This window comes from Mauremys mutica, chromosome 21, assembly GCF_020497125.1.
Source record: "Mauremys mutica isolate MM-2020 ecotype Southern chromosome 21, ASM2049712v1, whole genome shotgun sequence".
NCBI classification, from domain to species: domain Eukaryota; kingdom Metazoa; phylum Chordata; order Testudines; family Geoemydidae; genus Mauremys; species Mauremys mutica.
The window spans coordinates 16,306,883-16,319,759 of NC_059092.1; the positions used below are offsets into that span (position 1 = coordinate 16,306,883).

Consider the following 12,877-nt stretch of genomic DNA (forward strand, 5'->3'; position numbering starts at 1 on the left):
ATAAACATGAGCTAGACATACAGAAACAGGACCTGAATGACAGCCGTCCTGGCATGCAGAGGCTCCTGATGAAATTACAGGATAAACATATAATTACCATTACACAAGCCAAGTGGGAAAATACCTAGTTGCTGCAAATGCATCATACCATGCAAACTGAAGTGAGCAAAGCAGTCACACCCTGGAGGAAGTACAGGTGTCATTTCAACTGAACCTGGAAACAACAGTGCCACCTGGACTGAGGACATTTTCTGGAGTGCAGCACAGAAGCAGCACCCAGGGGCACAGTGCTACAGAGGGTGAACTCACACATGCATGGGTGGTGGCCCGGAGATTCATTTAAGCACTGCTACCCATTCTGCAAAGAGCTGCTTTGAGCAGGAGAAATGAGACTAGGTAGAACCGCCATGCCTTCGTCTGTGCATAAGGAAAGCTCAAGCAAAGGTCATCCAGGACATTTAGGAATAAGACCCTGAACTGAAACGTCAGCTCTGAAGACGTGCAGAAGCAAGGAGTGGATAGAGGCTGAATTCTACAGCGGAATCCAAAGCTCAGGGCATTTTGAACTTGGTGTTCCAGACTCCATCCAACATGGAGAGAAGTTTGAGCTGCAAATTTGGATCCAAAGCTTGGGTGTCAGCTCAGAACCACTTGTGTCTAAAAGAAACCTCCCAAAGCTCTCTGTTAGCCGAACCTGGGGAGGGAGGGGAGATACTGATGAGGCAGGTTGTAAATGAAACAGCCAATAGAGGCAGAAACAGGGCTGGTACTTTCACAGGTGCCACAGGATTCTTTGCTGCTTCTACAGAACCAGACTAACACGGCTACCCCTCTGATACTTCACAGGGAAAAGGCACCCCAGGCTATTTCTTTCTAAACTCTTCATCAGTCCCTCCCCTCAACCAATGCAGATTATTTCAGCATTTGACCCAGTCCTGTTTAAAGTGTCCCAAATGACCTGCTTCTGCCTTTGCCCTTGAGACGCTGCTCCCCAGACCCAATCCTGCAAACACTTATGCACGTTCTTCACTTTTCCCGGGGGAAGTCGTTCCATGTAGGGAGGCCTCATTCACTGCTTTGTATATCTACGACTTCTAGAGGAAAGCAGTTGTGACTCCGTGCGTGCTGACGGGATTGGGGCCAACGGGGCGTTTTCTGCGTGTTCACCACAATGTATCTTTGCTCAGTTTCCTCCCATAAGCCCTGGTTATACCCTTCAGCCACCTAAACATTTGCTCTGCTGTTGCACCTTTCAGCTCTCCATGGACACTGATGATAACCTCCCCAGGTAGCCCTTGTTTAGCCAAGCTGCACATTTGCAGGCCATTTACTCTTTCCTCATAAATTACATTTAAAAAAACAAAACCCCTGGCCCTCTTAGCCTCTTCTCCAAATTCCCTCTATCTGAGCAACACCTTTCTAGCACTGAGGTGCCGAGAAAGAGACGCAATCCTGTAGATTCCGGGTCGGATACTCATTTATACCAAGACCCCTTTACACCACTCTGGCAATGGAAAGGGCCTAAATTACAAGCGTAAATGGGCCGTTATGTAAATGAGAATTAGGTCCCTTATTCCTAAGTGTTTCCTGATACAGACAATCATTTCCAGGGCCCAGTATACCTCTGTATGTACACGCCCAAACGTGCATTGCAAGTTCTCCCCTAACGTGCCCTCTACTGTCACTCCTAGGTCATTTCCAACACTGTTTCCCAAGGATTTCCTTCCAGATCTGCGGTTGGGATTCCTGCTCCCCAGAAGGACTAGCTTGCCGTTTTCCAGCCCGACTCTCGTTCTGTTATTCCCGGCCTGTATTTTCAAACGTGCAAGCTTTCAGACACGGCCTCAGCAAGTGCGAGGATACTGCACTTGGAATCTCTGCCGCAGCAATCACAGGCCAGTGAGCCATGGTGTTCCAGTCATTCATTTAGAATACGGACCGTGCTTGGCTTCATTGCAGTGCCATTAAAATGCAAAACTCCCCTGCACTTAGAAAGACCCCAGTTCAAACAACACGTTTAGTATCTAAAAGGCACATTTCAGCCAGAACGGCAGAACCCACTGCACTCAACTGGACAAGATCTGGCAATGTAGCAGGACACAAGTTGCATGTCTTTGGTTTTTGGGGAACTTCTTAGAACAAGGCACTGAGTCTTGATAGTGAGGTCTAGAAACTATGGCCCTGATCTGGCATGTGACCAGTCCCATCACACTGATGTCAAGTGGTCAGACTCACCCACTTGAAGTAAGGACACGCTTAAGCACTTTGCTGGATTGGGGCCCAGGAGCTGTGCCGATGATGTATGCGCTTCATGGCTATTAGCACTGCACTCGCTGAACGCCCAGTACCTCCTGTCCCAGCGTGCAGCAGGCGCAATGTAAAACCTGGAGTGGATTGCTTCCCTGTCTGTCTACATCCACGGCTTGTCTTATGTTTCGTTTGGAAGTTCTCTGAGGCCGGAACTGTCTTTTTGGGTGGATTTGTACAGGGCTTAGCACGAGGGGGTCTTGGGCCATGCTTGTGGCAACGCAATTAACAATCGTCATAATCTAGACCGGCACAGTCTGTTTTTTTGCCTTGTTCCAAAGACCAGGTCAGCCAATAGAGATGCCAATCCCAAGACAGCCAACAAGTATGAACACACCAGTTCCATCAGTAAAATGGGACCTGTCCTGACCTTTCACTTGAAACTTACATAGAACCTTAACTTTGAGGTTCACTAAGGTGGAGTTAGGTCACACACACACATACACACACCCCATTTTCATGTGCTTCTGCACCTCCTTGCATCAACCAGGATTTAAAACCAGAGGCAGTGAAGCACCAGGGGGAAAACTGCTATTCCTGAGCGATCTGGGCCTGAAGGTCAGAAGCGGGAAGGCTCTTGAAATCTCACAAAGGAGTCTGTTCTCTTGAGATTTTCAGCCTGATTTTTTGAAACCAAAGAGGAAGTCATATGTCTAGTCGAAATAGACTGATTAGAGATGCTTAGCTGAACCTGAATGTTTAGTTGTTTAGCCAAAACCACCGATTGTTCTTTGAAAATTCATCATTATTACAGGTGTGCTGGAGATACGCGAGACGTAATGGGCTTAGTCTGCAGCAAAGGAGATTTAGGTGAGATTCTCAAGTTACCGGGTAATTTGAAACCCCAAGTAGCCCAAATACAGGACTCAGTGCAGTAGAACCTCAGAGTTACGAACACCAGAGTTACAAACTGGCCGGTCAACCACACACCTCATGGGGAACCGGAAGTGCACAATCAGGCAGCAGCAGAGACAAAAACCAGCAAATAGTGCTGTGTTAAACGTAAACTACGAAAAAAATAAAGGGAACGTTTCAAAAAAACATTTGGCAAGGTAAGGAAACTGTTTCTGTGCTGCTTTCATTCGAATTAAGATGCTTAAAAAGCTGCATTTTTCTTCTGCCTAGTAAACTTTTGAAAGACTTGCCATAACGTTTTGTTCAGAGTTACGAACATTGCAGAGTTTCAAACAACCGCCATTCGTAACTCGGAGGTTCTACCACTGATGAAAGAGAGGGCCGGGTAGAGTTTGACTGGGTGGCATTGTGTGGTGGATGGATTAATTATAGCATCCAGTCATTAGGCCAATCACTGCTTGTCTAGCCCCACTGCTTCTCTACCTATCATATCTTTTGTGGTTGATTCTCTCCTCCGACCAGCCCATGCCAGCCTCTATCGACAACTTGTTAAATGTTGTGCTTTCTCCCAGGCTGCCCCTCACCCTTGGGAAGCATTTCCCGTAAGCATCGGCAAAGCTACTTCTGTCCTTCAGCTCCCGCCTTAAAATTCTCCTTTGCCGCGATGTTTACAAAACACTTGGCAATGGTTCGTTCAGCTGCGGGTCTGCTGCGAGCACCGCCTGTCCTGCTAACCGTACTGTCTCACTGTTTCCTTGGGCTCCCCCGTCTGCCTGCATCCATCTGTCATCCCTTGATACATAGCTTGTCAGCTCCTTGAGTAGGGAACCATCTCTTTGTTCTGTGTTTGTATAGGACCTAGCACCATGGGGTCCTGGTTCATGATTAGAGCTCCTAGACGCTACCTCAACACAAGGACATCAGCAGAGTTCAACCCTTAGGATCTTCGGCACCAGAGCACTTGAGCTAAAGGTGTTAACTCCATAAGCTAGGAGCAGTAGTAGGCGGTTATTCACTATTTCAATCAGCCACTAGAGGGGGACACAACATTCAGTCAACCTGTGGAACTCCTTGCCAGAGGATGTTGTGAAGGCCAAGTCTATAACAGGGTTCAAAAAAAGAACTAGATAAGTTCATGGAGGTTAGGTCCACCAATGTCTATTAGCCAGGATGGGCAGGGATGGTGTCCCTAGCCTCTGTTTGCCAGAACCTGGGAATGGGCGACAGGGGATGGATCCCTTGTTGATTACTTGTTCTGTTCATTCCCTCTGGGGTATTGGCCACTGTCGGAAGACACTGGGATAGATGGACCTTTGGTCTGACCCAGTCTGGCCATTCTTATGCTCTTATGATACGCTGTACGTGTGACAAGCGTGCTACAGAGCAAGGGAGCAAAAATGTGACCAGAAGAGAGTGAAAAGAAATGGGGAGTTGGCAAGGCAGGGAGACAGACAGGGAGTCTGCTCCAGGCAGCAGGAGATGCAGGGAAGAAGGCTCTTGCACCAGCAGCGCTGAGAGGGGAAAGGGCGAAGTGAGGAGGCCTTGAGAAAGGCACAGTTCACAAGCAGTGTGTTCTTCCGGCAGCCATCTCCTTCTTCCTCTAGGGCCAGATTCTGCCACCCCAGGCTGAAGCAAAGCAGAACCTCGCCCCCCTGACTTCACAGGGCCAGACCGTCTCCTTTCCTTACACCGTGTCCCTTGCTCAGCCCCTGGAAATGACTGACGCTGTTTGCCAAGCAGGGAAAGGAGGCAGAATCTGTCCCAATGGAGTGAGGTGCATAGTAAGGCACTGCTCAGCATGGGGCAGAATGGAGCCCTGAGTGAATTCAACCAGGAGGGAGACCAGGATCTGTCCCCACCATGGAGCTTACTAACAACGCCCAGGATCAAGCTGAGTTATTACTGCTGGCAAGTTTCTGAAGCTGCTCCCCTGCCTGGCTGCCTGCCACACGGCGCCGTGACAATAGCGCGGTTAGAGCGCCTCCTGCCGGCCACGAGGAGGCAGTACAGACTCAGATCAGGATGACGGCAGAAAAAGTGGGCTGGCAGAGGTGGGAGGATTCCTTAGATGGTAAAGCAGCAGAGCGTCATAGCTTTCTAAAGCCAGGAGGCACCATTGTCATCATCTAGTCTGAGCTCCTGCACAACCCCGGCCTAAGAACCTCACCCACTAATCCCTGCATGAAGCCCATAACTTCTGGCTGAGCTAGAGCAGACCTCTGAGAAAGACACCCACCCACTCTTGGTTTAAAGACTCCGTAGAGCAAGTGAAAGCAACTGGATGGGGAGGAAAGAAAGAGAATCAGAAGCAGCCCCCTCTCCTTAACATCTGCACAGCCTGCCTATGGGCCACTGAGCCTTTGTAGGGGGGATGGGGCTACAGCTGCTCCCAATCACCCTAACCACCCCAGAGAAAATTCATCCTGCATTTGCCACAAAACTAGTTTGCTGTCTCAGGCCTTTTCCAGAAGCAGCAGCGGTTCCAATCCCCAGCACAGCCTGTTGTTTTTCACCATCCATTACCCGCATGATTGAAGCTGCACAGCAGCCGAAGCCAAGAAAATAGTTGTGACATTAAGCAAACGTTGGCCAGCCTGACCGAGCCAGCCATTCCACAGTGCAGTCCCTGGTAACCACCAGCAGCTCGGAAAACACAGTGAAAAGGGGGCAGAAAAAACTCTCGGGTTTCAATTGCCAGCCAAGTAAAAAACATGTGACCTTTAAAGTTTGATAGGAAGCTAAACAAAAGGCCACAGAAAGGTAGAGACAGCTAATGGACACCAATATTTACACATTGGCTTCACTGCTCATGAGGTCACATTTCCCTCAAGCTTCCATGTCTGCGTATCCCCTGGTGAAATCTGCCCCTGCTCGAAGCAAGTTCTGTCCTATTCTATATCTGTTGTTACACCACACTCATCCCCATAATATCTGAGTGCCTTCCAACGCTGCACTGAGCAACAGGACTATCCATCTGTCACTTGTTGTTTGTTTTCTCCTCTCCCCAGGGGCAGAAAGGTGTGGAGTGGGGTGTCCTGTTTCGGTAGGGGCGGGTTGACTGTTATCTGTTACATGCAGCCCTTGCTGTGTGTTTATAATAGAGAAGGAAAGGTCGGAGAAGTCTGCCTTGCCCGGGGAATGGAAAGCGGTGAGGTTTGTGATAGTCCCAAGTTCTTGGGGAGTTCATAGTGGTGGACAGAGCCTAGCAAGAAATTTCATACAATCTCACACACACACACACACGCTGGAGTTCACGTGCCAAACTTGGATGCACGCCCCTTTTGTGCCTGTGACTCAGGTCAGTGCACCATCCTCGTGTGTGCACACACAAATACCGTGCGAGCCACATGGGTGTGCACGCACTGGTACAAATACAAACAGCTGTATGCACAGCCTCGGCGGCCAGGGTTTAAAATCCAGCCCCTGGCATCGAAGCCCAGCCCATCGACCGCAGATAAACAGAACAGCCGTGGAGCCGTGGTGAGCCTTTCGCAGTTGAACCTCAGATTGGAAATGCACATTTCTCCCAAGCCCTAAACATGTTCTTGCTCACAAAGGAAAGAAAAATAAGTGACACTCAAAGCACAACTCGATTATGCCATCTAGATCATGCTGCCTATCAGAGGATCTCAGACTTTCTGAACCCCAGGGCTTCTTTCTGAGTTGGGGGGGAGGAGTGTGTCACATGCATTGGGGGTAAAAACACAAGGCGCAATCCACATCCCTGCCAAAGCCTTCACCGATCACTAGGCGGTTGCGAACCCTAGCTTGGAAACCTGTCTTACATGGTACAGCCCCACAGTCTGAGGCAGAACCTGAATGGCACGAAGGCCTTGTACAGAGGGGAATTCCGCTCCCCGTGAATAAAAACACAGGCTTGGCCGAACTCCGAGCCCACCATTGTCAACTGTTGATTCCAGCGGGAAAGAGCGCAAGGCCAACGCTGAGCGTGCATGCAAACCCCACCCTGAACTCCCGCTGAAAACAGGAAGCCTTCGGTCTTGATTTTGAAACCTATTGCGGGAGCCAAACACAGTGTTGCAGGGGTCAGCAATATAAAAACTCGGCCTAGGCACCCTCAGTCCTGACCGACAGCACCCCCCTGTCGTTCTAGTCCTGGGCTTCCCCCGAGCTGTGCCAATCGGACAAGACTATGGGAGGGTTTTGTGGCATGGGTAAATCTCTTAATCCCTCTGTGCCTGGAGACTAATCATATTCCTCCTTCCCACCCTTTGTCTATGTAGACTGGAGGCTATTCGAGGCAGGGACCATCTCTCACTACATGCTAGGCACTGTACGTAAACATTGGGACCCCGCTCTCAGCTGGAGAGCGTCGATGCAGCTATACCACCGCCAGGAAAGCTACTTTCCCCGGCTTTCTGCATTAAAAGCTCTTCTGGGTGAACCTGCCTTGGTGGGGCAAAACCCATCAGAGGTCAGCTGGGCTCGCACCTAAACAGGACTTGCAGATCCTGCATTTACAGGCTCAAACTGACAGGGCGGAAATCTGCCCTGCAAGATGGAGGCACAGTGGAGTGGGGATAGGAGGGGAGGGAGTCGTTGCTGGAGCACGCAGGAGCTGACGATTCTCCCAGAATCCCTTTTGGAAGCTCCTGGGGTGCATGTCACGGACCAGCGGGTGCTGCACCCAGCATAGTTCCACCGTTCAAAGCTCTTTCACTCAGCATTTGTGCAGGTACCACAGTGGGATGCAGAGCCAAACACGCCACAGGACTCACATGCATCTTCTTAACTCCTGCCCTCGGGGCACGTGCCCATCCCCTTTTCCCCCAGCCCCGAGGTGATCCAAAGCTCCTGGAAACTAATTAAAAGACTCGCCCTCGGCTGTGGATCGGGCCCTAAACCCCGATGGCTTCTGCCATCATCAGGTCCCGAGATACACTCATTCAGCCGATGAGCTGATCACAGTTGTCTCTGCCTGGCTACTTGCCTTGGATTGATTATCCAGTCCTCAGGGATTCCCCCTGAGCAGATGGCTCTGCTCTGGAGTCCCCACCTCCTTGTCTTTGCTATTCCCCTTGTGTTCAGCTTTTTTCTTTGTAAGGCACTTCCTCAACAGGAGAGACACAGGCTAATGTTGGACAGTCTGTCCCCCACTTGGTACCTGGCAATCTGACTATTTAAAAAGCAGGGTCCTCATTAGAAATAAGGGCTTGACTCCTCTCCATTCCTTTACTGTCCTCACACTCTGATATCATGCGATTGTTTAATATAAAATAAATAATAATAGGAGATAGACCAATCTCCTAGAACTGGAAGGGACCTTGAAAGGTCATTGAGTCCAGCCCCCTGCCTTCACTAGCAGGACCAATTTTTGTCCCAGATCCCTAAGTGACCCCCTGAAGGATTGAACTCACAACCTGGGGTTTAGCAGGCCAATGCTCAAACCACTGAGTTATCCCTCCCCCTCTGAAAGTGCTACCATCAAAAGTACTCCTGGCCATTTCAAAACAGTTTTCTGGGGTTTCATTGCAATAATTCTTTGGAAGCTTGAAATGTAAAACCTGTTTCATCCCCTCCACACGGGTTTTCCTCTCTTACATAGACACTCTACCGGGTTGTTATTGTAGGGTGCTTATTTATTTTGATTCATAAAAATTCTGCAAAGGGCATCTCTAGCCATATGCACTAGGGCCCAGACCCTCAAAGGTATGTAGGCCCCTAACTTCCACTGAAACTATTTGAAATCAATGGAAGTTAGGAAACTAAATACCTTTGAGGCTCTGACCTGTGTGCCTAAATTCATTAATTTTCGATAACCGACCACAAATCCCTCTCCAATAATTCCCTGCACTTACAATTCCCTGCTCACCCTATTTTCAGATGCCCATGAGAAAATATTTACCTTGGCCCGTACCCTGAAAGGCACCAGATTTTGCACTGTTTTAGCTTGCACGTGCTCACTTCAGTCCACTGATCTATTATTGTCACATTGCTCGTCACAAGTGCAGGCCTGGTGAGTAATTTTTAAAAATAATAGTGCAGCATTTTTTCCAAAACACTTTGCGCGTTCAATGGGCTGTGGATCCAGCGCTGGGTGACTTTGGAGTGGGAAATCAGCCCTGGCAGAGTGGGTTGGCACAAGGCCTATGAATCAGCCGTTCCCGTTTAAGCCCTCAAAACAGGGTTTTATTTATGGCTGGGCATCACGCTGTCTGTCTGCGCGGGGCTGAATTTCACCTTTGGTGAACAGATGTAAGTTACAGCCACAGCAGCTAGGTCCAGAGTTTGACCCATGCACTTTGATAAGGCTCCTTTAGCACTGCAAGATTTTTAGAAGCCAGTTTGATCTTTCCCCCACCCTCCTTCCTCCAGTGGCATTAATTTGGTTAACTTTGTAGGTAACATTAAAAGGATCCAATACAGAGCGAGATCTCAGAGGTGTTTCAATACCAACCAGATCCCGTGGCTGGACGTTGAAGCTAGACAAATTCAGACTAGAAATAAGGTGTAATTTTTTAACAGCAAGGGCAACCAGCCATTGGAACAATTTACCAAGGCTTGGGGTGGACTCTCCATCACTGGAAACTTTTAAATCAAGACTGGATGTTTTTCGAAGAGCTCTGCTCTAGTTCAAACAGGGATTATTTCAGGGAAGATCTATGGCCTGTTATGCAGGAGGTCAGATCAGTGATCCCAGTGATCCATTCTGACTTTATAATCTATGAAAAAGCACCAGTATCTTAAACCACGTTTGCAGCTGGTTCCAGCAACAACTTTGAGTGTTTTTAATCTCATCTTCCTGCTGTATTAAATCATGCTAAACTCTAACCAACAGGTGAGCAGTTATGGAGCAGCATAGGCAGATCTCGGGGCATGGTGCTATTAATACATAACTGTATGTTGTGAAAGTAGAGTGAATTATATTGTAAAAGTAAAATGAATTAAAGAAATGCTCTATGTTCCTTTTAAGCAGGAATGAGGAATGTTGAGATAAAGTTGTCAGGAAAAGGAACATTAAGGTATTGAACAAAGGTCCACTTAAACTAATGGTGGAACATTAACAGGAGATTGGTAAGAGTTTGTGGAGAATAGGTCCACCAATGGCTATTAGCCAGGATGGGCAGGAATGGCGTCCCTAGCCTCTGTTTGTCAGAAGCTGGGAATGGGCGACAGGGGATGGATCCCTTGACGATTACCAGTTCTGTTCATTCCCTCTGGGGCACCTGGCATTGGCCACTGTCGGAAGACAGGACACTGGGATAGATGGACCTTTGGTCTGACCCAGTCTTATGCTCTTATGATACACTGTACGTGTGACAAGCGTGCTACAGAGCAAGGGAGCAAAAATGTGACCAGAAGAGAGTGACAAGAAATGGGGAGTTGGCAAGGCAGGGAGATAGACAGGGAGTCTGCTCCAGGCAGCAGCAGATGCAGGGAAGAAGGCTCTTGCACCAGCAGCGCTGAGACGGGAAAGGGCGAAGTGAGGAGGCCTTGAGAAAGGCACAGTTCATAAGGAGTGTGTTCTTCCAGCAGTCCTCGCCTTCTTCCTCTAGGGCCAGATTCTGCCACCCCATGCTGAAGCAAAGCAGAACCTCGCCCCACTGACTTCACAGGGCCAGACCGTCTCCTTTCCTTACACTGTGTCCAGCTCGAGTAACCGAGGCCGCTGACCAGGGACATAACCCACTTCCTTCCCTGACAAACCGAGGGACACACCTCACCCATGTACTTATTCACTACGCCTGGGGGTCAGGACCCCTCAGGGGGTCACGAGGTTATTACCTGGGAGGTCGCGAGCTGTCAGCCTCCACCCCTGACCCCGCTTTGCCGCCAGCATTTATAATGGTGTTAAATATATTTAAAAGTGTTTTAATGTATAAGGGGACGTCGCACTGAGAGGCTTGCTGTGTGAAAGGGGTCACCAGTACAAAGTCTGAGAGCCAGTGTGCTACACTGATCCTGATTTGGACTCTTAATACATTCCATGGGTGGCGTCCCCGAGCCCACTTATCCACTGACGCTTTAAAAACTCCCGCACCCCAATCCGGGTCGATGCCGGTTATGTGATATGTCTGTATCTCGTGAACCTTGTAACCGATCCCTGTAATCCCTCATAACTCAAGCCTGACCCCAGAGGTACAGCACCTTCCCTCTTAACTCATGTCTATTTCATTTTAAACATTAACTTTAATAACATTTTTAGACCTTAATTCCTGTACATTTAGGAGCATAAATTCGACCACGATAAGGCACCTCTACCCTGTGCTAGGGACGGTACCGATTTAACTATTGCATTTAAAAACAATCACTCCCCTCACTGACATAGTTAACCCAGTACAAAACCTGTGCATAGACCAGCCCTTAGTGGTAAGTGGCCTCTCCTTGGCAGGCTCCGCAGAAAGGCCAAGGCCACACCGGGGCATGGAAACTGAACTCCCCTCTGAGCCCTACAGGTGAGCTCCCTGGGATAAGGTTGAGGCCCCCGGATGGATTAGCACGGAAAAGCTTCCACACGTTCTGGCTGTAGAGCAGATCCTGCCTGGGCAAACGCAGCTGACCTGGCACTGTCTATCGGTATTCAAAGGACACGAAAACTTTCAGAGATTGTGATAAAAAATTATCGCTATTTTTCTGAGCCTTCCCCTTTCCTCCCCCAACCTCAGTGTTTGCAACATTTTAATTAACCGCCCCCGGGGAGGATCTGCCAGGCCCTCATTACCACCACCGCTTGGCCGGGAGTTTTGCCCACAATAACAGGAAAGAGGCGACCTTACCCGAAAAAGATGCAACCATCCATGCAGCCATCCCCCTTCATCCCCCCTCCCCTGCCCTGGGACAGGCCTGATTCCACCCAGCAGGGCTGGGACTAGCTATCCACTGCAGCCCTGCCAGGGCCAGCCCTTTGCGCTGACCTGGGGAAAGGTTACATCTCCCCTGGCTTTGCGTCTGGATTCCCAGCGTGGGGCAGAAGGGCGGTCACAGCATCGCCCCCCCAAATCCTGCAGCTGAGCAGGATTTTCAAGCCAGGGGCTGGGCTCTGGGGGCCGTTCCTTAGCTGGAGGAGCAGCCGGTCGAGCTGTCTGTTTTCGCGGGGGGGGGGCTTGTTGCCATACATGCAATGGACATTGCCACATCTAACCCAGGGAAGCAGCAGGAGGGACTCGGAGCGGCCACTTACCCCGGTTACACGCCAGCCTTTGTTGTGATGTTAGCCAGCAGCAGGCTCGCAGCAGCAGCAGCCCGTGCTCCGCTTGACAAGGCAGAGCGCTCCTTGCACACGCACACACACTCGTGTGTCTCCTCTAAGTCTCTCCTCCCCCTGCCAGCTCCCAAAGGCCGCGGGGGGGCGGGGAGGGGTCTCATCCACTCGCAGCTTTCCCAGCCCCGCCTGAGCCCGTGCACGGATCCCGGCCGAGCTGCGGGTCCCCCCCTGCCTCCGCTCCCGGCCGAACCCCGGGCTGCTCCCCGAGCCAGGAGCCGCCCCGGCAGCCAATGGCAGCGCGCCGCGGCCCGCCCCCGTCTGCGGGGCCGCTTGGCTCCCGGCCCCGGCCGGCGCGATGAATATTCAGGAGCAGCAGCAGGCGGTGGCGGCCTGCGTCAGAGGCCCCCCGGCTGGGAAGTGGCTCGTTCCCGCTTTGCACCGGAGCGACTCCGGTGTCACTCCGGATTTACACCGGCAGGCTCAGGCCCCCTGCCCCTGCAGTGTCTCTGCTCCATGGGCTCCGCAGCTGACCCAGCCCCCAGCTAGCCG

At 50.5% G+C, this 12,877-nt stretch overlaps 1 protein-coding gene across 4 annotated transcripts in view; it reads right to left on the minus strand.

Moving 5' to 3' along the window:
* Window positions 1–12,537, minus strand: part of ARHGEF10L (Rho guanine nucleotide exchange factor 10 like) — a 154,388-nt gene extending 141,851 nt beyond the window's left edge. For 3 of the 4 annotated variants that reach the window (XM_044996112.1, XM_044996111.1, XM_044996109.1), the window contains exon 1: window positions 5,686–5,706. In XM_044996112.1, coding sequence (XP_044852047.1) covers window positions 5,686–5,691 — 6 coding nt within the window. In that variant the 5' untranslated portion in view covers window positions 5,692–5,706. Of the gene's footprint in view, window positions 1–5,685; window positions 5,707–12,304 lie in introns of those variants that run through there. The other variant, XM_044996110.1, reaches the window with a different exon arrangement.
* Between the last annotated feature and the right edge of the window lie 340 nt (window positions 12,538–12,877).